This window comes from Manacus vitellinus, unplaced genomic scaffold (genome assembly GCF_001715985.3).
Source record: "Manacus vitellinus isolate BGI_N305 unplaced genomic scaffold, ASM171598v3 scaffold_44_pilon, whole genome shotgun sequence".
In the NCBI taxonomy this organism is placed as follows: domain Eukaryota; kingdom Metazoa; phylum Chordata; class Aves; order Passeriformes; family Pipridae; genus Manacus; species Manacus vitellinus.
The window spans coordinates 2,898,715-2,925,352 of NW_021940565.1; the positions used below are offsets into that span (position 1 = coordinate 2,898,715).

The following is a 26,638-nucleotide window of genomic DNA, read 5'->3' on the forward strand; positions in this document are numbered from 1 at the left end:
AGGGGGAAGGTCGCCATGGCGACCCGCTCCGCCCTCCGCGCGCCTCTCGCGAGACCCTCCGGCCCGACCCCGTGCCCGCCCTCGGAGGGCTGGCAGTTCCCGCCTCGCACAGGTGAGCGCCGTTCCCATTGGCTGAGCGCTGCGGGGGCGGGGGGCAGACGCCTTTCCCATTGGCTTGAGCGCTGCGGGGGCGGGGGCAGACCCATTTCCCATGGCTGGCGCTGTAGAGGCGCGGCGCGGGGCTGAATTGCGGCCGGCCGGCGATGGGGCCAGCATGGCGGAGCCCGCGCCGCGCGAGCCCGTCGTTTATATTTTCGTGACCGCACGCCAAGAAGCTGGAGGAGGATTGCGGGGGCAGCCGGACTTGGTGGCTGCGGGCGGCTGTTCACCTCTCTCTCCCTCACCTCGATCCCTTCTCCTTCTCCCCTCCTGCAGGTCACTCAGATCCTCGGGACCTCCTCCTCCCTAACGCTGGTGGCGACGAGATTGACCGTGAGTGTTCCTTGGCGGGCCCGGCGGGACGCGAGGCTTTCGTCTCGTCTCGCCATCTCCTCATCACCGCTCCCTGTGTCCGCAGTGCCCGAGTACCAGGGGGAGCCAGACGAGATCTCCGTGCAGAAGTGCCGTGAAGCCGCCCGGCAGGTCGCTCCTTTGCTCTCTTCCTTTTCCCGGAGGGACCCCAGGCAGGGACGCTGGGGCATCCAAACCTGCCCCGAGGGAAGCCAAAGGCATATCCAGCCTCGCCTGGCCTGGCCTGACCGCACTCCCATCGCCCCGATTTGGGCCGGGTGCTGGTGAATTCTCACTGGTGACACGGTGTTTTGGCAGCCCCGCTGCGGCTCCTCTGGTCTCCTGTGTCCCTGGAGCAGCAGGAGGACATGGCAGCTCCTTCAGTCCAGCCCCTGTGGCTGCAGGACACAGCATTTGCTGTCAGCTTGAGCTTCCAGAGCTGTCTCTGGGATGGGTGTCTTAAAAGAACCAAGTGAGAGCTGGGTCTCAAGAGAAATGCAGCCTTGCCTCCAGGATATGGGCTTTCCCTTTCCTTGTCCTGCTATTCCCATCCCTCAGGAGGGTAGGGGGTATTCACCTCAGCTTGTTTTACTTCCCTACTGTTCCTCAGCCACTCTGGCCTGCCTGGGGAGAGCTTGGTTTGGATTGTGTCTGTCTGGTTTGTGTTGCCTTTAAGGTCAAGGTTGCATTTGAGGCCAAGTGGAAATGTGAGGATAAGACAGAGCAAGGAAATAGGTTTGGAAGCAGTGACTTTCCTCTAGGGCTAATGTTTTCTCCTCTTGGGCTTTTGCTGCAGGTTCAGGGACCTGTTATAGTAGAGGACACCTGCTTGTGCTTCAATGCCCTGGGGGGCCTTCCAGGACCCTACATGTAAGTAGGAGGGAAGTTGCTTTCTCTTCTGTGTGCCAGAGTTAGGAGCACAGGCTGGCAGGGTAGGCTCAGTGGAGGATTCTCCGTGTGCCAGGAGCAGTAGAATCAGGGAGGTGATTACTGGTCTGTGTCCTGATCTTCATCCTGCACCCCAGGGGCTGGGCTTAACTCCTTGAGCCCTGCTGTAAGTCATGGAGCAGGATGAGACAGACACACCTGGACTGTTGGCTCTGGCTCCCAACCTATGGTGCTTACACTGGCAGTGAGCTTGGGAACCTGTCCACACAGTGGGGTCTGTGTAATGAAGACACCAAGCCTTTCAGCAGGATTCTGGGATGAGTGTCTGTAGGTTCTCATAGGAACTGCTTAAATCCAGCAGATAAAAAAATTATTGCATTACAGTGGAACTTCTGCAGTGAAATACTGCCTCATCTCCTGGAATTAACTGTTAGTGTGATTAATTCTTCCAAACTATCTCTGCTGTGCTAAGCAGACATAAAAGCTGTAGGTTATAGAATAGAATCATACAATATCCTGAGTTGGAAGGACCCACAAGGATCCTCAAGTCCAACTCCTGGCCCTGCACAGGACAACTCCAGGAATCCCACCATGTGTCTGAGAGCCTTGTTCAAACACTTCTTGAACTCTGGCAGGCTTGAGGCTGTGACCAAGTCAGCACTATAGCTGGGTGTAAAATGTGAACAATTTGTGTTGAGAAATGTTTTTGGCATGGCTCAGGAGTGAGCACTGGGTTATTTACATAGACCCCAGGACTACTTTAAATTAAATACTCCACTGCTGTTTTCACTGTGTCACATTCACTTTAAGAGCTGAGTCTGCCCTTGCTGGTAAGTAGTCCTGAGGTGATCTGAGCACACTGAAGAGGGATTCAAAGGACTATGAAAATGTAGGCAAATGTCTCAAGGATACCTGTATTTCTGAGAGATAATAGCAAAAATTAATCTTCCCTCTCTTCTTCCTCTTCAGAAAATGGTTCCTGGAGAAACTCAAGCCAGAAGGTACTGCTCTCATGTTACTGCTCTGCCTGTAACTTGCTCCTTTTCCCCTGAAGTGGATCCCTGTCCCTACTGGGTTCTGCCCAGCCTGCCTGCCCACCACACTGCCTGTTTCATAGCTGGTTCCCTTTCCTGCCTGTCCAGCTCTGTCTCTTCACATTCTCTCCTCTGTTCTGTGCCCTCCTTCCTGGGATGCTGTTTTCCCCAGCAGCTTTATCCCTGGATTCCCAGATTCCTGCCTCTGCAGGCTGGTGGCAGGGCTTGTGGGAACTTCTTGGTTTTCATCAGTGTGACCTGTCAGACCTGCTGCTCCCTGTGGCCTCAGTGCAGGCCTCTCTCCACTAGTGCTCCCCTCCCCTCCCCTGGTGTGCAGTGACTGCCTTGATCCCACAGTTCAGTGTTAATCCCATTAACATGAGCACTAATCACTCTAATTCAGAGTGGGCTTAGTCCTCTCTGGTGCCGCATTTTGGCTTCACCTCCCAAAATCATAACAGGGCCCTGCAGCTCACACTGTGAGGTCTGAGGCTCTGGCTTCAGTCATAGGAGGGATCCCGCCACGAGCATCCCTGTGCCTGAGCTTTGTCACCTCTTGTAGTTCTTCCTCTCGGCGGTGGCCGGGAATGCGGCGCGGAATGCTCCCTCGATCCGTCCCTAGGGGGTGTGTTGCGCTCCGAGGGAGCGGCAGTAACGCCGGCATCCTCTCTGTCTCTCTCAGGCCTGTACAAGCTGCTGGCTGGCTTTGAAGACAAGTCTGCCTACGCCCTCTGTACTTTTGCCTTCAGCAGTGGGAACCCCGAGGAGCCCGTCAGGCTGTTCAAGGGCCAGACCCACGTAGGTGGTGTGGCTGGGAAAGGGAACATGCTGGGGGAGGAGGGCTGGGATGTGATGTGTGACAGCACTGGCTCTGCTGAGGACAATTTTAGTGGCCCCTGGGTCACTGAACAGCCTCGGAGCTTCTCAGTGTTGGGAACAGGCTGAGGGAGAGAGCGGGTGGGAGTGCTGCAGCCCTTTTCCCAGTGGTACTTGCTGAGCTCTGCATGTTACCTTGGTCTCTTCAGCCCCTCATCTCCCTCTGACAGGGCTGCATTCTAGTTGTTAGCTCTGTTTGGAGGGGTAAAGGCCCTGCCAACATAGGGCAGTGTGAGTTTGGGGCTGCTGATTTTGTCCCACCCTGGGGAGGTGCTGAGAAGGAGCACAGCACTGTGCAGAGCCTGTGGGGGCTGCAGTGGCGTCTGTGGCTCTGTGCAGCCCCTCAGCCTGTGTTTGAAATGTGGCTGCAAGTGAATTGCTGTGAAACCACAGCTTAAGGGGCCTTTTTTGCTTTCTCATGGCAGGGGCTGATCGTGGAGCCCAGAGGCCCTCGGGATTTTGGCTGGGATCCCTGCTTTCAGCCAGATGGCTACAACCAGACGTAAGTGGTGTTTACCTACAGCTCTTTGTGTAGGGCAAGCCAGGGGGGAGGGTGTCAAGAGGAATTGGCTTGCAAGGAAGGGCACCAGGGAGAAAAGTCCTCCTGGATCTGAATGTGGTGTGTTAGAGGGAACCCCTGGATCGGGATGGGGGTTGTTGGCTCTGCCAGCGTGTCACTACAGATGCCTGCTGAGCCAAGCAGGGAGGCAACGAGCAGAGGGGGAGCTCTTGGTGACTAGGGGGCACATCCTGAAGTGTCTCTGCTGCTGAGACTTGTGTTTTCTGTGCCCTGCAGCTACGCTGAGCTGCCCAAGGCAGTGAAGAACTCCATCTCACACCGATACCGAGCACTGAGCGAGCTCTCTGCCTTCTTTCTCCAGAGCAACTCGACAGAGCACCACTCCGGTCCCAGCTAGTGCCCCGGGCTGCGGGCACCCCGTGTCCACAGATCACAGAATTGTTAGGGCTGGAAGGGACCTCTGGAGATCATCCCCTCCAACCCCCCTGCATGTCCATGTCACACACAGCCCCGGGAGAGCTTTGTTCTGCTGCGGGCTGCCATTAAAGCTGCTCCTTTAGAACCCATCGGTACTTCATTCCGCCCTGTTCCTGTCGCTGCGGCAGCGCCGCGGGGCCCGGCGGGTGTTGGAGCCGCGCGTTTGTGCCTCGGGGGCGGCGCCGGCCCGCTCAGTCCCTGTCACCCTTTCTGCCAGGAGATTTTGAGCAGAGTGCCGCGACCTGTGCGCCCCAGGAACCGGGATTGGGGGGAACGGGAACGGGGCCGGGGGGGGGCGGCGCGGGCCGCTGGCGCGCCCCGCCAGCGCCTCCCGCTGGCCCAATGGGGAGCGGCGGGCAGAGGCAGCCAATGGGCGGCCGAGGTCATCGCCCGCGCGGCGCCGCGGACCGAAGCGGTCAGAGCGCGGCACGTGGGCCGGAGCGGGCCGACCCGCACCCGCTCGGCCATGGAGCTGCTGCCCCGCAAGCCCCGCCGAGTTCGGCTCCGCACGGTACTGGGACCGCTTCTTCCGGCAGCGCGGGCAGCGCGCCTTCGAGTGGTACGGGGCCTTCCCGGAGCTCTGCCCCGTCCTGCACAAGTATGTGCGGCCCCGCGACAAGGTGAGCCCCCGTGTGTACCCAGCACCCTGTGCCCGGGCCGAGTCTCCCCGGGGCTCCTTCTGGGGATGTTTAGCATGGAGAAGAGGACGCTCAAGGGTGACCTTATCACTCTACAGCTCCCTGAAATGAGGTTGTAGCCAGGTGAGGGTTGAGCTCTTCTCCCAAGCAAGCAGCGACAGGACGAGAGGACACAGTCTCAAGCTGCACCGGGGGGGGGTTAGGCTGAACATTAGGAAGAATTTCTTCACACAAAGGGTGCTTAGGCATTGAAATGGACTGCCCAGAGAGGTGGTGGAGTCACTGTCCCAGGAGGCGTTTAAGGAAGGACTGGCTGTGGCACTTAGTGCCATTGTTTAGTTGTTATGGTGGTGTTGGGTCACAGGTTGGAGTCGATGATCTCAGATATCTTTTCCAATGTAATTGATTCTGTGTGATTCGATGTATGAGTTCTGTGCCTCTGTGTCCCACCGTAAACTGCCACTGTGTGTTGACACAGACGATGTGAAGCCCCCAGTGTGCTACAGCAAGAGCACAGGAGAGACTCCTGGGTTGCTCTGGGGGGTAAAACACGCAGATTGTTCCCAGAGGAAATGCAGCAGATCCATTGCTTCTGTGCCCAAGTGACTTTTCTCTATTGAAGTGTTGCCTTAGGGCCCAGAGAGTGGTTTTGCAGGTGCTGTGGGTGTGGTTTTCACAGAGGGCTCGTAGCCGTGGCCGATATTTGCTCATGAAGTGCTTTGGGGGCACGTGTCCAGGAGTTTCTCACCATCCCACTGCTCTTGTGCCTTGCCCCAGGTTCTCGTGGTGGGCTGTGGGAACTCGGAGCTGAGCGAGCAGATGTACGACGTGGGAATGTGCGAGGACATCGTGAACATCGACATCAGCGACGCCGTGATCCGCCAGATGCAGGAGCGGAGCGGGAGCAGGAGGCCAAAGATGAGCTACCTGCTCATGGACATGCTTCAGATGGACTTCCCTGACGCCCACTTCCAGGTGGTCCTGGACAAAGGCACGCTGGATGCCCTCCTTACTGATGAAGAGGAGGCCACTCTGGCCAAGGTGGACCAGATGTTTGCCGAGATCAGCCGGGTGCTGCAGGTGGGAGGGCGCTACCTCTGCGTGTCCTTGGCTCAAGCCCATGTGCTGAAGAAAGCAGTGGAATACTTCTCCCGGGAAGGCTGGGTCGTGCGCGTCCATCAGGTGGCCGGCAGCGGGGACAACCAGCAGTTTGTCCTACCAGTCTTTGTCTACGTCATGACAAAATTCAGGAAGATCCCTGGCTCGGCACCACAGATCCTGGAGATCTGCCCCGAGGAGCAGGACAAGCCGATGCGGGTGGAGAGCGTGGAGCGGCTGGTGGCAGCAGTGAAGGACAGGCAGCATTACGCCCTGCTCTGCAGCCAGCTGAGCAAAACCCCCTGCAGGGAACAGGTTTCCTTGGATCTGTGTGACAAGGAGAGCGGGAAGCCTCGCTACACACTGCATGTGGTTGACAGCCCCTTGGTGAAACCTTCCCGGGAAAATCGCTTTGCCATCTTCATCAGTGAGTACAGCCTGTCCTGCCTGCAACGAGATGGTGCTCTGGCCAGGAGCTGCAAATGGCCAGCCCTTCAGGCCTGGTTCAGTTTGGGACTGGAGGGGGAAATAACCCACCTGTGGGGGGTTCAGTTGTTGTTTTAGTCCTGGTTTTGTGGTGGGATGTGTTTGCCTGGTAGTGCAAGCATGGACCTGACACAGAGCTTGCATCTCAGAGCAGAGGGACACTGCCTGTCCTACCTCCAAGGGGGTGATTCCTGCCTTGATGCAGGTGACAGCCACCATAGCACGTTGCTGCATGCAGCCAGGGTGCAGTGATGCAGCTGGGAAGGCGCCTCTGGTCTGTGTGGGTGTCCTGACTTGCAGGGCTGGGCTGCTGGGGCTGCACTTGGCTTTTCTGCTTGCACCTCACAGAGACGTGTCAGGCTCTGCCAGTGGCGCTGTTCCCCCCCTGCACACCTGCAAAGCTGGGGCTTAGCACAGCCTGGAGACAGGTCATGAGGCTGTTGGACTCCCCTTCTAATGAGACATGGCTTTTCCAGCCTCCTGCATGAGCTTGCTCAAAACAGGGGAGCTCCTGGCTCTCTTGATGGTTGTGGTGCACGGCTCTAGTCTTGCCATGATGTCTTGCCATTCCCTGTGGCTCCTCCCTTGGAGGTTGGGGTGGTTGCCCCTGGGACCAGGAGCAGCCCAGGCTGATGGCATCCCCTTCTGCAGTTCCACAGGGCAGAGAAACCGAGTGGCTCTTTGGCACGGAGGAGGGACGGAGGCAGCTGGCCACCAGTGCGGGCTTTGGGCGCCTGGTCACCGTGGCCCTTCACAGGGAGCAGCACTACGAGGGCATGGCTGGCATCCAGGCAGAGCTGTCAGGGAAGGTGATGGAGCTGGCCCCGCCAGGCCTCCCTGCCCGGCAGCAGGTGAGCCCCCACTGCCCAAACCCCTGGATTGGCTTCCCCAAAACCGGGAACAGGCTGGTTCTTTTCCAGCAGTGAATCCTTCTTCTCCAAGGGAGACCAAGCTACAAAGTGTGAGCTGGCTGCCTTGGTGGGCAGGAGTCTGGCTTCAGGTACAGCTCTTCCCAGTTTTCCCTCCAACCTTTGCTTGGAGGCAGATTCAGTGTGAAATCCTTCCCCTCAAAAACCCAGCATCCCAAGAAAACCGGGCATCCCGAAACCCTGAGAGCAGCCTCTTCTTAATCCTAGCTTTAACTTCTGCTCATCCTGTCTCCTTCCTTCCCCAACTCCCCAAACCTGAGCTCTTGCGAGAAGTCATGAGGTGTTTGCTCCCTGTACCCCCAACACACGGATGGGAGTGAAGCCAGTGCAGGTCCTCAGCTCTCCTGTGGCATCCCACTGCTCCTGCCTTGTGTCCGCTTCATCCAATGGCTCCATAGCCATTGTCAGGACAGCGGGAACGCCAGGCTCTGTTTTTGTAGTCTTTCCTTCCTCACACCAGTCACTGTCCTTCCTGCAGGTGCCCTTCCTGTCCGTGGGAGGGGACATTGGGGTGCGGGCGGTGCGGCACCAGGACACCAGCCCCCTGAGCGGGGAGTACGTGGTGGAGGACGTGAAGGGAGACGGCACCTGCTACTTCCGCCGCCTCATCTTCCTCCGCAACAGGAACGTGGTGCAGTCCGAGGCCCGGCTCCTGGCTCCCACACCTCTCCCAGGTACCTGGGGCAGCCAGGAAGGGGCAGGGGCCAAGGCTGATTTTTTTTTTTTTGGGGGGTGACAGAGATGAGACTGAGGAGGAAGGTAAAAGTCCTGCTGGGACCTGCCTGCCTTGTCCCAGAGCAGCTCTGGGAGCGGTTTTGCGCTGTGGGTGGGGCAGGGCTGGGGGTGGCTAGTCCCCAGAAGGCACCTCTGTCTCCCGCCTTGCCTTACCAGCTGGTGTCTCCTGTCATTCAGGCCAGAAGAAACGGAGAAAAGACAAGAAGAAACCCAGCCCTGCTGAGCCACCTGCAGCCATCGACAAGAGCTACCTGTGCTGTGAGCACCACAAGGCCATGGTCGCAGGGCTCTGCCTGCTGGGGGGCCCTGACCCCCTCCCAGGTGACAAGGCCAGCAGTGAGAGGCTGTGCTGGGGGCAGGTGCGCCTGTGTCCCCACACCCCAGCTCCTTGGGGAATGGCTTTTCTGGCCCCATGCCCCCTTCCCAAAGTGGTCTGTGGATAGTGGGTGGGATGAGCAGTGGGAGCCAGGCATCCTGGTGGCTCACTGGGTGTTCTCCATTGGCAGGAGCCTCGCTGGCAGTGCTGGTGGTGGGGCTTGGCGGTGGCAGCCTGCCCCTCTTCATCCATGACTACTTCTCACAGGCCCATGTGGCCGTGGTGGAGATTGACCCCTCCATGCTGGAGGTGGCGACGCGCTGGTTCGGCTTCTCCCAGGGTGACCGGATGCAAGTGCACCTCTCCGATGGCCTGGACTACGTGGCCAAGCTGGCAGCTGAAGGTACCTTCTTGGGGAGCATTCTGGGTACTCCATCAAGTCTGGTGGGTGACATGCTGAGGATTGAGGTCCTGGGCTGTTTTCACCCCCTGCCCATCTCCTGCCATGTGTCACAGTCTCCAGCCTCACCAGGTCTCTGCAGCTCACAGCCTGTCCTTGCCTAGTGTGCAGGGGGCCTTAGATTTGCTGCCTCCCTCAGCACCAAGGGCTGCTGCTGTGGGTTTCATTTGGAAAGAGAAACCCCAGGAGAGAGAAGAGACCCATAACATGGCAGAGGGGATGTCTGGACCATCCCATTTGTTGCCTCCCAATCGTGTGTGGTTCACCTCTGTCCCGTGGGATAACAACTCTCTGTGCTTCCTCCTGCAGCCCCAGCCCAGTATGATGCCATCATGTTCGACGTGGACAGCAAAGACCTCACGATGGGGATGAGCTGCCCACCCCCAGCCTTTGTGGAAAAGCCCTTCCTGCAGAAAGTTAAAACCATCCTCAAGCCAGAAGGTAGGAGGGGAGATCTGGCTGTGTCCCTGTGGCCAGGCTGGCTGGCTCTGTGTGGAGCTGGGGCTGTGCCACCGTTTCTCCTCCTGGAGAATATTGGCCACAGACAGCATTGCTGTGTGGCATCTGCTTCTCCTGGTGGGTCCTGGATCCGAGTGTTTCGCTGGGTGTTGTGCCAGCAGGGTGGAGCAGGTGACCTGCAGCACTGCTGGGTCAGGCAGGCTGAGACATCCTGGGGCCAGGAAGGGTTGCTGGAAGCGGAGGGTGTAGGCGGTACCTGAGAACAGATCGTGGCCACCCACGACCCATGTGGCAGCAGGGACATGGAGCTGGGCCAAGGGTACCAGGGGGATGCTGGTACTCCTCGTGCTGCCGTGGGGGAGACGTTTGCACTGTGGTGGCACCGATTCAGCTGTGTTCCCACAGGGAGCAGGGTGCTGTACCCAGGCTGAACTCCCACCCCTCTCCTCCTGCTGCAGGAATCTTTGTGCTCAACCTGGTGTGCCGTGATGCCCGGCTGAAGGAGTCTGTCCTGGCCACCCTCAGGGATGTCTTCCCGCTGCTCTACACGCGTCGCATCGAAGGGGAGGTCAACGAGATCCTGTTCTGCCAGCCCAGCCCCGAGGGCCGGCGGGACCCTGCGGAGCTGGGGGCGCGTGCCCGGGCACTGGAGGGGGCCCTGCGGGAGCCAGGGTGCCCCTGGGACAGCTCATACGTGCTGGCAGACATGCTGCAGGCTGTCAGGATCCTCTGAGAGGGGCTCCTCAGGACGGGCTGAGACGCTGCTCAAGAGAGTGCTCCTCATGTGGGTGCCTTGGCCCCACAGCAGAGGGGTGCCCGTGGCTGGGACTGCCACCCCTGGGGGGCATGTGCTGGCCTGGGTCTGCCTGAGGGATGAACTGGCATGGGAAGGTGCTTCCTGCAGCGTGGCTCCCCAGGAAGGGGTCCGGGACTGAGGAGGGCTGTGCAGCCCAAGGGACAGCGTTGAGCTGGTGAGGGGAGGAAGGTGCTGTGGGACTGGCAGGACTGTGGGTTTGGGTCTGTCCCCATTGTTTCCCCACTGTGGGAAAAACATCCCTCCAACCACCTCTTTCCCCTCCAGCACAGTGCCTTCCCTCTGATGCTGCCTCTCTCTGCCTCTCCAGCATCCCTGGTGTCTCTGCAGAGCCCTGGTGCTGCCCCAAGCCTGGTTGTGGATATGTGTGGGTGGGCTGTGAGAATAAAGTGCTCAGGGCTGCTCTGAGGCCTGCAGTGCTTTGCGAGGGCTAATTTCTGAAGCACCCACACCCTGGAAAAGCTACAGTCACCTCTGCAACTCAAGGACATGTCCTGGGGACAGGCAGCTGCCCCTTTAGCTCCGCTGCCCTCTCCAAACTGGACCCCACTGTGTTTCCACTCTTCTGACCCTATGTCAACCATGCTGACAGTGAGCATGTCCCTCTGACAGGCCCCTCTGTGCCTGTATTTTAATTTTAATTTTCCAGCAGGTTCTACTTTGGGAACCACTCTTCAGATCCCTTCTCCCATGTCACCTGCTTTACTCCCCTTCACACAGAGGGACAAATCTCTGCCCTACTTTCTCCCTGGGCTAGCCTGCTTCTATGCAGAGGGAGCAGATGCTTTTTTTAATTAGTGCTTTTGATGGTTCCCAGGCATGGGAGAGCAGGGCTGGCCTGCTCCCTGCCTCAGATAAAGGCTGCCACTGTGGGTAAGTGCCCTCTGTTTCTCGGCACCCTGTCACTCCTGTAGTGTGTTTTCCTCCTCCTGTAGTGTGTTTGAGGCAGCACATGGCAATGGGAGGGACAAGGCTGGAGCTCGAGCTGGGTGGAAGTCTGCCTGCCCCCACACAGTTAAATTTCTAAAGCTTCTCTGTGATGAGCACTGTTTTGAAAGATATCTATTATCCACCCAGCTTAGCAATGGCAAATTTCTCAACTGGATCAGCAGTGCTGCATTTAGGCTATTTTTAACTTAGTATGCAATTCTCAACATAATTCCAACGACATAGGTTTGTGTGTATGCCCTTTATTTTACCAAAACCATCTCCTTTCTTCCCCAGGAGCTCATACAAAGGCTGCCTTCATCCCTCCCTTGTCCAGTCCTGCCTTTCTGTTGTGCTTCCCAAATGCTGTGTAACGCCACATCCTGGTGGGAAAACAAAAGCCATCTATTAGAAACAATGTTAGGATGAAATCTCAGTTCGTTGCAGCTGTCCTTGCAGCTACAAGTTTGGTCTGGAAATAAATTTCAGCTGGAAAACTGGCAAATTCATGAACGCTGCAAATACACAAAATCTTCCTCTGCAGGTAAAATGCTCCAAGGCTGGAAAATTGACACGTAGTAAATATTTCTCTGCTGGCAGCCAAAACGTGCAGCTAATGTATATGTTTGGCAACTGTGTGTTCTGTTGAGTGTTTTGGCAATATACTCATGTTTACATCCCTTACTCCTCACTTACTTCCTTTGCAGCGTAGCCACGCTGTAAGTGGTGGGATAGAAACAAGCTCTGCTGTCACTTAGCAACCTCCACTGGCGCCGAGATGTTGACTTTTTCCTTTCTGGATTTCCCAGCACAAAAACAGACCGGTGCATAACTCATCCCATGGCTCAGGTGTGAGGCTGTAGCCAGCTGGGGATGATTTGCTCTGGTGTGGTCCCAATCCTTCTCAAAGCATTACATCCCAGTCCTGCTGCTGCTCCAGTGAATGAGACACAGGGAGTTGATGGGTCCGCCCTGGGATTCCTGATCTCAGGTGGAGGGATGCAGCCAGCCATGCCCAGCCATGGAGGCTCTTTGGGCCCAAGGTGACAGTGTGGGCAGGCAGCTGGCAGGACAGTGACACTGTGAGGCAGGCAGAGGTGGGGTGCCACATACACCCCCCAGATGGTATAACCTCCTCATGTGTCACAACACAGGTCCCTGCTCTGCAGAAGGACTGGAGGTGGCTGGGCTCTAGGGAAGAGGTTGGAGGTGGACTAAGTGCTGAGGCTGATTCCCTTCACCTGGGAAGAGCCTGGCTGCCTGGTGATGCTGCTGCTGTCCTGGCATGGCACAATCACAGCATAGCAAGGGCTGCACCAGCCACTTCCCGGAGGGTGGAAGCATATGGGGAGTGTTTTGGACATGAAATCTTCCCTTAGGGAAGCACTTGGCTTGCCTGGCTTTGTGACCAAGGAAGCAGGCGTGCTGCCAGGCTGCAGTGAGGGAGTACAGCTCTTTCCTGGGGTGCTCAGGGCAGCTGGGAAGTGTCTCTGCAGGCTGCAATGCTGCACGGTGCCCTTTTTCTACCCTGGAACTGGATGCACCCGACTAAAGAATGCAGCTGGAGGTCACAGGGCAGGAGGGAGGAGAGATGGGACAGAGACTGGGTTGTCACTGTCCCACGATCAGTGAGTCAGCAGTGCCCCGGGCTGTGGGGGGAAGGCAGAAAGCACATCCTCTTTACAGGGAGAAATGCTGCAGCCACTGCTTCTAATCACAGCTCTGCGGCCGCTCTGACTTTCTTTCACTGGCTTGAATTCTATCTTTTGCAGCTTCAAGGTCTGAGCTCTGGAGCTCTGCTCCTGGCAGACACACAGGCACAGTGCTGGCTGGGACCTTCGTGCAGCTCCACTGCAGAGCCAGGTGCTGCTGAGAACCTGGGAGCTCCCCCTGCACGGGCTCCTTGCCTACACCTCCCCCTGCTCTGTGCTGATCAGCTGCCTGAAAACCTCTGCAAGACTCTGGGTTTGTATCTGAAGCAAGAAGGAGGTGAGGAAAGTCCCCGGGGAGAAGAGCAAGTGTGGAGGAACCCGCCTCTTCTTAATTCTTCCTGGGGAGAGGATGCAGCCTCCTCTGTGCTCTGCTCCCCACAGGGTCCTGCCTGCTTTGCTGGCAGGGGGATCCTGCCTGGCTCTTCACTGCAGGCATCTGCAAGTCTGCTCTGATATTTTATATACAACCCATTTTTCATGAAGGGAATTGCACTGGTGTGTGTTTATAAAGCAGCCTGAGGACCTGATCCAAATGTCCTCAGCTTTAACGTGACGCTGCCTGCTTAGGGAGAATTGTCTGTGGGTAAGTTTGTGGCCTTGAATGCTACAGCTGCACCCTGAAGCCAGGCTATTTTTGCCATATATTTTTCTGAAAGTCATGGCAGGACAAACTCGCTGTCTGTAGGCTTGATCTGAAATGCACTGGAGGCTTCAACAGGGCTGGGAGCCCCTGGCCAGGCTGCTGGAGGTGGTGACATCTGACATCAGACCACGCTGATGGAGTTGGCACGTCACCCTGGGGAGCAGGGCAGCCTTCCTGCTGTGCCAGGAGAGGTGGCCAGAAAAGGTTTTCTCTGCTTGCTGAGCCTGGCACATGGCAAAATGAAATGATAAATATTGTGGGGCACAACTGAGCAGAGGGTAAAAGTAGGTTGTGTTTAGCTGGTTAACCAGTGAGCAGCTCTGTGCTCCTGAGGATCACACTCAGTGCTTCCCCAGAAAACAGTTTCTTGCATGGCCCCCTGACACTGCTTTGTGTCTTATATTTCATGGTTATTCATTACATGAAGCTTTGCAATGGTGTCTCATAGCAGTACCCCTGTTTCCTTTAATTTAGCCACTATGAATCTTGGCAAATTCAGAAAGCCAGGCTGGGCTCCACACGGGGGTTTGGAACAAGCCATCCAGAGAAGTCATTTAGGAAAAGCAGAGACCTGAAGATACACTCGGGTGCTCTTCCTCTCTCCTTCACTGTTCTCTTGGAATTGTTGGAAAAATGAGCACCCTCATGGTAATAGGGGCATGTATAAAGAAAATGCCTGTGCTTTTTCCAGAAGATGGGAAATCTATCCTTGGCTGCTTGTAGCTTTTTTTCTGAGGGGAGTGTGGATTTTTGTAAGCGATGGAGTGGTGGGGTGAGTGTGGTGACTTGGCAGCTTTAACTCTGCTTCACCGGACAAAAAGTTTGATTTGTGAACTTCCCAGACTTGGGGGAATAACTCAGACTTTTCCTAGTCTAAGGTGTTTTCTTAATTTATGTTATCTTAATCATGGAAGCAAACAAAGATGTAATCTAAAGACTGGAAGGGAAAGGACAGGTTATCCTTAGGTTATCAGGTGCGCATAGTGTTACTCCTCAGGCATCGTGCCTTTTCCAATCTTCATTTGTCTCCTGTGGAGATGCAATTCTATTGCCAGGCTGCTCTTCTACGGATCTTAATTATTTCATGGGGGCAGCACACAGTGCTCTGATGCTCAGACAAGGCGGATTTGGCCAGAATGTGATCCTGTTCTTCCCGGCTTCCAGCCTCCGTAGAAACCCATGAACTGGAGGAAGGCCAGGCAACTACTCTAGTGCCTCCTGGCATAGCCTGCTTTCTCAGGAGTGGGGAAAGAAATAATCATGCTGCTAATTGGCATAATTATGTCAATAACTCCCAGGCCCCATCTAGATAGGAATGATGGCAAGGCTTTTCCCAGATGCTGTGGTCTAACTCCAGTGGCAAAGCCTATATTATGCCGATTAAAAACTGTTCATTTGTTTCCAGAGTTATAAGTTAGTCTGTTGTAGGGAGTAATTTTTCACACTTATTGGGAGCTCTGGCCAAGAAGTTTTGATAATCCTCCAGATCATTAGTCTCCGTCAGCCTGCGGGATGTTCACAGTTCCCTTTTGTTTTGCTTTTCACGCTGAGTGAGGCCGGTGTCTGGTTTAATACAGAGGATAACTTTTATCGCTGCAGGACTCCAAAGCCTGCGTTTTGGATATTTTCATGTTGTGACTGCTGCCAGTAATCACAGATAAACCTCATCTCTGTTGTTTGCCTGAGCTCTTAGCTCAGCCTCAGTGTGCATTTTTAAATTGAACCCACTGCAGCGACATGGCTTGGATCTTGTTGTTGCTTCCCAGCCTGTTCCTGAGCCATCCACCTGCTGCCAGCTCGGCCAGACCCACCTCCTTGGGCCTGCCCTGCCACGGCTCTGGTGAAGGTGTCTGACCTGCCAGCACTCCCCCCATGGCTGAGTGTCTGTGAGGTTTGCCAGGGACACTCACGTGCTGCAGGGACGGATCGTGGTCCCTGCTGCTCCTGTTCCCATTGCTGGGAGGAATTCAGCCACTGGGACTGCTCCAAAATTCCCCGCTCCGCAGATCGGGAAGTGCTGAAGCCAGCTGTCTGCCAGGTCCCATGCCGGCCAGCGGAACCGGGCTCCTCCATGGGCTCCCAGTTTGGCCCTCTTCCCAGTCTGGTGACAAAAGTCATTGAGGAAGAGGGCATGGAAACCTCTCCTGGGTGCCGGAGGGTGCCGCAGTCCTGTGTCCAGGGGCTCTCAAGGGACACTGCAGCCCTTTCCACCAGCAGGAGGAGGTGGCCAGCTGGGATCAGGGGGCAGCCTGATGGCCTCATGGTCAGTGTGCTGACCTGGGCAAACTGTGCACCTTGTGCCTGAGGGTCCCAGCACCAAGGCTGACTTCCTCGGGCAGGGATAGAATCACAGAATGGGTCAGGCTGGAAGGGACCACAGCGCGTCATCTGGTCCACTAATGCCGTTGTTTGCTAAAATGTGGAAACTTTTGGTAGTCGTCGTGAATGGCAAAAGGACTTGCCACTCAGCCCCCCTTTCTTCACAGAACTGTAAATAAATCACACACCTCGACTCTGTGTGCGGACCAGCCTCGTAAACACCGGGAAAAAAGCACCTATTTTGGGACAACAGCGGGACCCGCACCGGGAAAGGGCGTGTCCTCCCCACGGAGGCCCCGCCCCCAAGCCCGAGGGAGGGCGCATGCGCAGTGCGCCGCCCGTTACCTGTCAGCGGCGGCGGGTGGAGGAGGCGGCGGCGGGATGGAGGGGCTCATCCCGCTCGTCAACCGGCTGCAGGACGCCTTCGCGGCGCTGGGCCAGAACTGCCTGCTCGACCTGCCGCAGATCGCGGTGGTGGGCGGGCAGAGCGCCGGCAAGAGCTCCGTGCTGGAGAACTGCGTCTCCAGGTGAGTGGCGGCGGGCGCGGACATCCCCCCGCGCGCCGTACACACATACACGTGCACACGCGCGCGCACACGACCCCGGGGCTCGCGCCCTTCCCAACGGTCCGGGCCCCGGCCCCCGTTCCCAACGGTCGCGCGCGGCGCCCCCCCCCTCACAGCGGCGGGGGTCGGGGGGGGGAGCGGCACGGGCGGGGATGACCCAGGCGGGTCTTTTTTGGGGTTCGCGGCTCCGACACCCCTCCCCAGGTGTGCTCGGTGCCCTCCCGGGGTTTGCCGCGGGTCGGTGGCGAGGCGGGCGCGGCCCGGCGGTGGCCCGCTATGCGATGTTGCGCGCTGCGGGGAAGGCGCCGCGCTCCGCTGCGAGCGCGTTCGGGTGTGCCCGGTTGTGTGTGTGTGTATATATGTGTGTGTGTGTATATGTGTGTGTGTGTATGTATGTATGTACGTATGTATGTATGTATGTATGTATGTGTTGACCGCTGTCCGAGGGACACGCGGCGTTTAAAGCCCCAAACCCTAATTTCGGTGGGGTGATGGCGCTGGGCTGCTCATCCCGCCCGTCCCATCGCTTTACAATTCGCACCGTCCTGACGCGCCCGTGGGTACTCGAATCCCAGGGGCGTTAAGGTTGGAAAAGACCTTCAGGATCGCCAAGTGCGACATTAGCATCGTTCCTAACAACGAAAATAGGGGAGCCTGGCGGTTCAGGTGCAGCTTTTCGACGGGCAGGCAGTGCCTCTGGAGATGGCCCGAGGTAAACACGGGCTTCACGTGCTGATAAAGTTCCTGCTGCGTTTGCCGCAAATAGCTGCGGGCTCCCGATGGGAGGGAGGGAAATGGTGCTCCCGGAGCGGAGCTGCGAGCTCAGCCCGGATTATAAGGTCAAAATACTGGTGTGTGTCGGTGATTGAGGAGCTTCCATGTGTGGAGGTCTTCACTAAAGGTAATATTAAACTCTGTGTCGCTCCACAGCCTGGCCATGTGTCAGGCTGCAGCAGCTCTTGATATACAGTATAAAAATTCTATACAGTTCTTCTTCAGCTCTGCTTCAGAATTTACTGTGTTAAATGTCAGTTCTTCCTCTTCATTCTTCTTGAAGACTGTAGTTAGCTACTGGTGTTAACAGTACTGCTAATCTCTCGAGTAGTGAAAGCATAAATGGGAGCCCCAGAAAGCCCAATTAGCCGTCAAATTATTACCGTTTTCTTTAAACAAGTCCTTAAAAAGTAATTTGGTAACCCTTTCACTTTTTGATCTATGTGTCCACGAAGCTGTGCAAAGCATATGTGCTGAGGAGAAAAGGCAACTTCATCTTTCTTGTCAGTGAGGATATTTTGGTCCCCGTGGAAAAGCCTTGTCTGGGGTGGCACGCATCTGGGAGAGGGGCTGTGCGCTGATGTCGGTCTTTGGATCCAGCTGTGCTGATCTTACTGCTCCCAGATGCTTGTTATTGCTCCGCTGCCGGAGGGATCTGCTCCATCTGATCCGCAGGTGGAGCTGTTCCTTTGAGTGCAGCGCGCCCCCGCCCAGCCGCCTGGGTGCGCCTGGCTGGAGCAGAAGGTGGAAATGAGCAGTTTGTGCTGATCTGGCCCGTTTGGACAAGAGGCTGGAACCAGCTGCACAAGTGAGGCGTGGGCATTTCTGGGAAGAACTATGAAGGAAAGCGAAAGGCAATGCCTTTTTCGCTCACGTAGCCATTCCCTGTGTAGCCTGCAGAAACTGCAAGGGAGTCTCTTCAGAGAAAAGCTTACAGGCTTCCACTCTGGCTACACCAGAGTGTCTCTGTCACATGGGATCTGGAATTTGGATTCTTTCAACCTGGTTTCAGAGTTCCAAGTTGTTGTAACTTTTTGAGCTTCAGCATGAGCTGATATGTAGTACCTCCCTACTTGCAACCTTGGAGCCTATTGCAAAAATGCCATTAGAATGCATTGCTTCAAACCTATTCCACGTGCCTTTCCTCTAGATTGAGTGAGTACATGTGGTCAGCAGATGTGCACTTGCTAAGCTGTGAGAACTTGGTTGTGAACCCTCGGAACCAGATTAATAAATATCCATGAGATCGGAAGAGGATTTTGCTTGTCAGATCAGCAGGCAAAATGATCTGTGTCTCTTTTTAGTAAGCCATAGGATCTGTTTTTATGGGATAATGCAGCTGCTTTCTGCAAACGAGTTTGTTTAATCCACATATGTCTTATAGAGGTAGTAAGTCTCCTTGTAGAGACATGCTGTGCTCGTTTCTCTTTGTTGGTGGTATGTTGTGTGCTCTGGGATTACCCACACAGGGAACTTCGACTGACAATGACACAGCTTTGAAACTGAAAGCAAATTAAAAGAGTCCTTGCACTGCTCTCAAGCACGAGCATTAATTCTCGTGGGGTTTTTTGGGGATTTTTGGGGTTTGTTTTCTTGGTGGTTGTGAGTTTGTTTTTTTTTACCACGTGAATCACTACCGTTTGTAGATTTTGAACTCTCAGCCTTCAGGGAGAGATTCAAGAGCTCCTCTCTTCAGGAATAGCTGTAATTGGTATGAGGAAGGCATGATATCCCCATGTGGAGGGCAGGGTCTTGCTACAAACATGTTGCTGGTTGATAACCTCAGTATTTGTTAGTGGAGCTTTAGTGAGGCTGGTAAGGTGGTTCTGAACTCTAGGATCAGGTTGTTATTCCCTGCTGCCTGTAGCCATCAGACCGTTGGGCCTGTGTCAGTCTTCCGTAGGGACTTTGATTGTGCAAAGATTACTTTTCTCCACTTGGACAGTGGAAACCTATTTTCTAGCTTGCAGGTGGTATCAGAGTTGGAATTTCTTTATGGAGCCCAGTAAGCATGGGAGATATTGCATTACCCACCATCCAGTTTATGCACTGCTGTAATTTTTCAGAGGGGGTTTGAGGAATCTTGCTCTGGCACAGTTCTGTGGGCTGGAAGTGGGATCGAGGTCCTGTTCTTTCTCAAGCTGCTGAGTGACATGCATCCATCACTCTCCCCAGTATAGCACCAAGGCTTGTTTAGGTGCACACAGAATCCTTAATAACTAACAACAGTTAGGGAATATTTTGGGATTAGTTTACTTGTGATCTGCATTGGTGATGGTGTCGAATGAGGATGAATTCTGCACATTTGCCTGCTCCAGGAATTGTGTGACACCCAGAACTACTTATGTTGTTGTAGGCTGGCTTTGAGCACAGCTGGAATGGGGCAGTGTCAAATCTCCCAATGTGTCTATTATTGTTGCTATTTGGATTAGCATCCTCTACGATATTTGGAGAGTTTCCTCTTTACTTTTTTGCTCCTCTGTAAGGAGACAGTGTCTTTTGGTAGTCAAGGACTGTGTTTGAAGGTTTTCCTCTCAGAATTCTGGTTATATTTAGATGGAAACAGAGATTCCAGAGAGCACCTGAGGACAGCAGTCATTTCCATTTATGGGTTAGACCTTCATGTGTTCATAACTGGAGCTCATGGCACTTGTTTGAGGAAATGGGATTGTCTGAAGAGCAAATGTTCTTCCTACCTGCTTCTCTTTGTAAGAGAAGTAAATGTGCCTGTAAAATGCTGGGCCAGTGTTTGAAGCAAACGATCCAGTGCAGTCTTGTGGTGGAATTTGGTGGGAGAGAGAGATTCAAAATGCAAAGGGGAGTCAAACAACAAATCCCATCAGATGCCAGTGGGAGACAGGTACTTGGCCCGGGCATACTGCTGTGCTACCGAGCAGTACAGAGCCATGACCTTATACATTGTTTGTGCTTTTTAAACATCTTGCTTTTGATAATAGGGTTACTTAAAGAAAACTAATGGCAGGAAACAATCCCTGAAAACTGCATTTGGAGAGAAAGCACTTTCTATTATTTCCTGTATCCAAAGGGGGTTTTAAGATAACTGAAGGCACAGACTGCAGGCTACCTTGTCAGGGCCTCCTTCTTCACAAATTAGAACCTTGTTTTATTCTTAAAAATAGCGAGAAATTAATAATTAGGTTTCCAACCTGAAAGCTCTTCACTTCCTTCCCTGCTTAATATAATATGAACTGCATGTGGCCAAATAATTGTTTTATAAGAGATGTGAACTCCTGATTGTAAGCCTGTCAGTCATAATCAAACAAGCACTTTCGTTTTAAGAGCCTGAGGTCTGATTGTATAATTCAGCTTTACAGCTTTTTAACCTGAGACACTTTTGATAATCTTAGGGCCATTGCATGTCGTATAGCTATTTATTATGACAGATGTACTGATTATTTCTTTTTCAAATTACGATTCCTTGCGTGCTCAGCTCGTTCTTTTCTTACTTGAGATGGCGGTTGTGAAAAGACTGCGTTGAGTCATTAGGAGAAGAGACAGGACTTTAAATCTGGCTGCTAAAGCAGAGGATTTCTCCAAAGAATGTAGGCACATACTTAGATGTGTCCTGGGGGAGAGGTAGTTAAAATTGGTGCAGATATTTTATTCTTTTATCTACTAGGTATTGACAGAAAAACTTTTTTACAGAAAATTCTCCTCTTTTGTGAAATAGGCGTGAAAAGCTAAGCAGTTGGAGATACAAACTGAAGTGTGGTGCTGTGTATCCTTTTTTAATCTTAAGGATCTTCTGGAAATGAGAATCAGCCACTCCTTTTCCTGACTAATTAACCCATTGTGCAGCTTTGAGTATGGTATTGAGTGTATTAGCCTAGTTATCAAAATACTCTGGTGCAACAAAAGCAGGAATTGTTTCTGGGTGTTTCATTAATTAGAAACAGTAGCAAATGAGACAGTGGCTCATTTGGGTTTCTTCCCTGAATAAGTTGTTACATTTACATATTGCAGAACAAACTGGCTGTTTAGATGGGATACAGATGGCCTAGTTTTGTCCTTACATTGTGGACTTAAAGTTAATTTTTTTTTCAGGTGTTGAGAATTGATATATACAAAATAAAGCAAATGAGTAGTTAAAAACAGACATGCAAACAAATCTGCTGATTTCCCCCCCCCCCCCACGTAAAGTAACTTTTTTCCTCTAAAACTACTTTGAGGATCTGTTTCTCTTGTTTTTTTGCATTTAAATTTTGCCAGTTGAAATATTTCTTCTATTTTAAGAAAAGCTGTACTCTATAATGAGGCATAGTGTGGGGAGCTCTGACCTATATTCTGGCATTTAAGTTCAGTGTATCAAGCAGTTTACAGGGATTCTAAATCAGTAAGTAACACTTAACACTTTTGTAAAGTATACCTGTGAGAATACATAGTCTTACTATAAGTTCAGCACACTCTGTATGATTAGGGTATTGCAGTATTTAGTGAACATAAGCAAAGTATTTGAAGTCTGAGACCTAGACTTCAGAAAAACCTCAAAACCCTGCAAAAAACAGTGTTCAGAAAAAGCTCAGTCTGGTCTCGACTGCCTTCTGAGAAATCAGTGCTATGAATTCAGTGGCAACTGTTACTGGGAGTTCAGTCCATCAAGGTACTGAAGGTGACTGCACTCCTCTGATAGTTTTTCAAGGAGAACAGTCATCTTGTGAGAGATTTGTGGTTTTTTTCCTTATATTTTTTTTTTTCCCAGACCATAAGTATCCACTTAACTTTTCCTGGTTCTTTTTACAGTGACACTTCTGAAAGTTCAACAGATTGTCTAACTCCCTAGGTAGGCTCTTGCATAATGTTCTAAATCCTGATCTTTGCTGCCTTCAGGAAGGAGCCCACGCTTGGGAATTTGTAGTGTTGAAATCAACAAATAACCAACACCTTTGTTGTCTTGCTGTGTCTTGATGGACATTGTTGCTGCTGCTTCAAGCTCAAGTCACTTTCCTTTGTAGATGAAAGAGCAAACAAAGCTTTACAGTTAAGATAAATAGATATTAGCAATGTGATTGTTTGGGCATTCACCAGTAAACATGGGGAGTGACACTGCTGTGGTTGGCAGCAGAAACACAGAAGTGTGTACACTGTTCTCTGCCACTCGTTTACTGTATGACCTCAGACTGGTTTTTAAACATTACCTGCATATGTATCCACATGTGCCTTGAGTCTTCACTTGGTCTTAAGTTGCTTCTATCTGCAAAGATGTTAGCATGTAATCTTAAAATCAGCATGGGATAACTGTGATTGTAGTCTAAAACTTGCTGTTATGCATTTCTCTGCTTTGTGTGATGGCTGATTTAGATTCCTCTATGGCACCAAAACTGAATCTTGGATTCTGCTTTGAACAGCTGAGATGTTGCAGTGTTTCCTCATCCCAAAAAGGGACCCTTGCTGATGTTGAGTTTGTGCCTCTAACAGCTTAGTCATTGAGAGAGATCGTGTTTGTGGATTACCATCCATCAGTTGATCACCGAACAAATTGATGATAGTCTTTTAAGTATTTAGGGTTTCTTAAGCAATGTCTGCCTAGATTGCAAGCACAGAGGGGCAGAGGCCTTTTTTGCTTTTTCTGATTTTGTTTGTTGGGTTGCTTTTTGTTTGTTTATTGTGTGGTTGTTTTTTTTTTTAAACAGTGCATTTAGTAATAAGGCCTTCCAGTAAATAGAAGCCTGTGAACTCACCTTGTTTGCTGTGCTTATGTGTAAGGGCTTACTGGGAATCCTTTTAATGCTCTGTGTCTGCAGTGCAAAGCCTGTAGTGTAAATATGCTGAGAACGGGAGATGAGCATTATTTAACTGTGACCTTGCATCTTTTTCTTCAGCAAGTTGCACCGCGATGAACAAGGCAGCATTATTGAACTAGAGAGGAGCAAAATCCCATTTAACTGCATGCTGGGCTTTGATGTACTGCCAAGCACTGTTGTCTGTGATAGCCTCTGGGATGTAAAGGAGAACTGTAGTAGTAGATAAGAGAGGTTTTCAACCCAAGTGTCTAGTGATAATGTCAGCTTTTATAATTTGTGTGTGGAAGTTGAGCTTTTATTCAGTACCTAGCATGGTATTCCTGCATCACAACTCCTGTGCAAAATCACCACGGTTTCATTCTTCAGATATACAGGAGGTTTCCTATTTGCTGTAATACAGATAGATTTCTACCCTCATAGATGGCATCATCAAAGCCAGATTAACCTTAGGCACTCAGTTGTTTACTATGTACGCTGCAAATGCCTAAAAGTGCACGTATGTCCGGGGGTGCTCTGGAGCTGTCAGTGTGTGACTCACCTGCAGAGAACAGACAGGGCTCTGCGTGGTGAGCATGGGAACAAGGGAGAGACATCCCTGGGCTCTGCTGCGTGACAGTGAGGAGATGGGCTCTGATCCAGGGCCGTTCGGCAGCCAAGCTGGAAACTGCTGGAGAAATTTTAGCCGAATCCATCAGAGGCAGTGTTGTGCCCTTGTGTGCTCACCTGTCAGTTTGTTCAGGTGCTAAACAAATGTTGACAGAAGATCCTCAGTGTCTGTCAGATCTGGGAAATAGGCTGGAAAGCCTCAGGAGTCTGGGCTGAGACCTCCAGCATTATGACTTTGTTAGTGTTCTGAGAAATAGCAGCACAAACCACTGTTTTGGTCAGAATTCTAGTATAAATTTTTCTCGTGGTAATAATTCAGTTTCTGGTGAGCAGAGAGATGGGAGATCATGGCTGATATTAAATTTCACTATTGAGCTGAACAGACTTTTCACTGCCATGGACAATATATTAATTCTCATATTTTACAGGCTCAAAGCAGGATAAATGGACAGGTAAAAAAGGAAAAAATAGCTAGAGAAGTTGAGAAATTTGAACCACTTGTTTTGGAAACAGCTCCTTTCCCCCCTTCCTTCTGTAGTTGTCTTCCTGTCTACATCTGGAGGGAGTGCAAGAGTTGAATCCAGTTACATTCCAGCTCTGCAAAATTACCTGAAATGTCTTATCTTGTACCAAGAAAGTTAATTGTTCAGCTTAACACTTTGTCCACCACAAAAGAGAGAAATGTGTTTTCACAGTGCTTCTGAAGGGGAAAAGTTGTTTGGCCTTTACTAGGATGTGTCACAGCTGATCTGCCACGGTTTAAATAGTCTGTGTTGGTGGATGTGAGTTCAGGACAGTGGGATTTGGGAGGAAGAGCAGCAGCTTATTTTGTCAAGGTTTTTGAGGAAAGCACTGAAATTCATAATACCTAAATGATTTGTCTTGACAGTGCATCCAGAGGTGAATTATTTGCTAAATGCTATTTATATAGTAGTTAGCTTCATGTAGGTGATATACCTGCAGTGTTGGGTTATGTTGTTTTCTTTCTGATCCTTGCAGTCAGATTTTTGTTTATCTCTGATATGTCTGATTGTATTATGAAGGAAAACATTTTATTCAAATCTTTTCTAAAAAAACATTGTTAATAGTATTTGGCAGCTGGGAGTGATTTTAAAAAACCCAAACAACCAAGGTCTATTTAGAGAACTGACAGAAATTTAAAATGAGTAAAGAATTATTGTAGTTTGTTTCTTGTGTTGAGATACTGAGTCTTGCTGCATTAGTATTCATCCTGAGGATGGATGGGCTTTTATGCACCAACATCCTATGCAAATTAGTCCTTTCCTAAAAGCAAACATATCTGATTAGGGAGAATACAGTTGTCCTGCAAAGTCTGCTTTATTCTTTTTGACACAAAAATTCTGAGAATTGTTGGGGTCTCTTTGTATTTTGTGCTTCCTTTCTCCCCCTTCCACCCCCGCTTGGAATTGATGGAGAGCACCGTTGAGCAGGAAATAGCAGAAGCTTTTGTAAAATCTTAAAAGAGAAAGAGAGGAAAAAGGGCATTTTCACAAATGGAATTAGGATGATGCAGCAAAGTGCTGGCTGCCTGCCAGGGAGGACAGATGCACCGTGCATACAGTGCCTTGCCGACGAGGCTGCACATTGGCAGCTCCCCGCTCTGTTAGTACAGCGAGCCCACAGCCCGGCATAATCACTGCAAACAGAGCACTGTTCATCTCACCACTCCTGGGGCTTTGCCTGGCAGGTTTTCGGGGCTGGGTATGGCAGTTCTCAGTCCTGTAAGCGTTACTGAGACTTTCAAACTTTCTATCATGTAAAAGACAATTTTTTAGAGCTAAGAAGTGCATTTTCTCTCCTTCAGTCAGTGAACAGACTTGCCTTTTCCTGTGCAGAACTGTGATGTGGGGTGCTGTCACTGCTGTCAAAATACAGCATTAGACTTGCTCCAAGAGGGTCTGTGCCTTCTGAGACTTCTGTTCAAATGTCCTGTACTTTGGAGAACCTGTTGACTCCCATCATGTTTAATGGAAGGCTTTACCATTGGGACTAGAGCAGGTTTTGGCCCTGATTTTCTCCATATCCCTGTAGTGTTTAATGGGGGAGATTTAATAATTTCTGGCTGATGCTGTTGTGCAGAAAGGCCGCTGCTTCTTACAGAAAGCATCTTCCAGATCCAATAGAAACATAATATCAGTGACTTCTAAGCCTGCTTTCTCTCCAGTCTTCTGCATGAAGAGGAAATCTCAAGCTTTGCTTTCTCACCTTAGCCGTGCCTAAGCATTGTCACTGAACACAGGAACACATTTGTAATGGAGGTGCCCAGCTAGTGTGACTGAAATCCCTTGCCATTTTATTTGAAGTTCTTAAAGAACCTTTCAAAAATACCTTTTTTTTTCTTATGTTTAGAATTAATGCTCACATATTCCCATAGTTAGGTCTGTTTGGGTAGATTTTTTTTTTTACCATTGCCCTTTGGATTTTTGTATAGTCGGTCTCAACTTCATTAAGGGGTCGGGGAAAGGAGAACCAAAGAGACATTTTAAGCTGCTAGGTTGTAGTGCCTCCTAATGCATTTAACTTGCCTAGTAGGCATAATTAAGATAGATATCATTGGTCTTCAGTAAAAAGAACTACTTGACTTGTATATCTTCATGTAAGGCCCTTAATGTTAGGCTGAGGTTTTGCAGCCATTGAACAAAGCTGTGGGAGGCACTTGATGGACAGACATTGTGCCGAAACAAAAAACATTTACTCTTCTGTGACTAATTGAAAGGAGGTGAGGGATCAAGTGGTGACTGATAATAAGAACTGGTCTCTGTACTTGGAGCAAAAGAGGAACAGCACATATAGCCAAATATCAGTGTGATGTAGAAAGGGATGTACACTACTGTACTACTGAAGAAAGAAAAGGTACATGGTTAAGAACATCAAAGCACAACAGGGATAGTGCCTGAAGGCTTTTGAGACTTCCTAAAAAATGTGTCCTGGTGTTATCTTTGTACTGTCACTTGGAGGGGGGAGGAATTGTGCTTCCTAAGCCACTAAGAATAAATACAGTGGTGTCTTGTGTCAGTGATAAATCTTCTCAGAGAAAGTACTTAATTCCTAAGCAGGCCTCTGCACAA

General features: G+C 51.6%; 3 protein-coding genes across 15 annotated transcripts in view; all 3 read left to right on the plus strand.

Annotated features, from left to right (window-relative positions):
* Positions 1 to 4,394, plus strand: ITPA (inosine triphosphatase). Its single transcript, XM_029962283.1, has 8 exons — positions 1 to 112; positions 436 to 492; positions 578 to 642; positions 1,307 to 1,380; positions 2,368 to 2,399; positions 3,115 to 3,230; positions 3,734 to 3,810; positions 4,105 to 4,394. Exons 1-8 carry the CDS (start codon positions 16 to 18, stop codon positions 4,223 to 4,225), a joined length of 639 nt encoding a protein of 212 aa, XP_029818143.1. The 5' UTR covers positions 1 to 15; the 3' UTR covers positions 4,226 to 4,394.
* Positions 4,339 to 11,844, plus strand: EEF1AKNMT (eEF1A lysine and N-terminal methyltransferase). 3 transcript variants are annotated; one of them, XM_018079008.2, is made up of 8 exons: positions 4,339 to 4,397; positions 5,721 to 6,468; positions 7,179 to 7,378; positions 7,935 to 8,130; positions 8,369 to 8,512; positions 8,698 to 8,910; positions 9,277 to 9,408; positions 9,885 to 11,844. In XM_018079008.2, exons 2-8 carry the CDS (start codon positions 5,763 to 5,765, stop codon positions 10,157 to 10,159), a joined length of 1,866 nt encoding a protein of 621 aa, XP_017934497.2. In that variant the 5' UTR covers positions 4,339 to 4,397; positions 5,721 to 5,762; the 3' UTR covers positions 10,160 to 11,844. The 3 variants fall into 3 exon arrangements, 2 of the variants coding, with proteins under 2 accessions (XP_017934497.2, XP_008932143.4); XM_008933895.4 differs by lacking the exon at positions 4,339 to 4,397 and adding an exon at positions 4,744 to 4,925; XR_001921498.3 differs by lacking the exon at positions 4,339 to 4,397 and adding an exon at positions 4,850 to 4,925 and having other exon boundaries at positions 8,369 to 8,550; positions 9,885 to 9,994.
* Positions 11,845 to 16,189: 4,345 nt separating this feature from the next.
* DNM3 (dynamin 3) overlaps positions 16,190 to 26,638 on the plus strand; it is a 169,806-nt gene continuing 159,357 nt past the window's right edge. For all 11 annotated transcript variants that reach the window (XR_003916052.1, XM_029962280.1, XM_029962282.1 and 8 more), the window contains exon 1: positions 16,190 to 16,368. Coding sequence is in view for 10 of the 11 variants with exons in the window: in XM_029962280.1 (XP_029818140.1) it covers positions 16,223 to 16,368 (146 nt within the window). In the remaining variant the exon portion in view is untranslated. The remainder of the gene's footprint in view (positions 16,369 to 26,638) is intronic.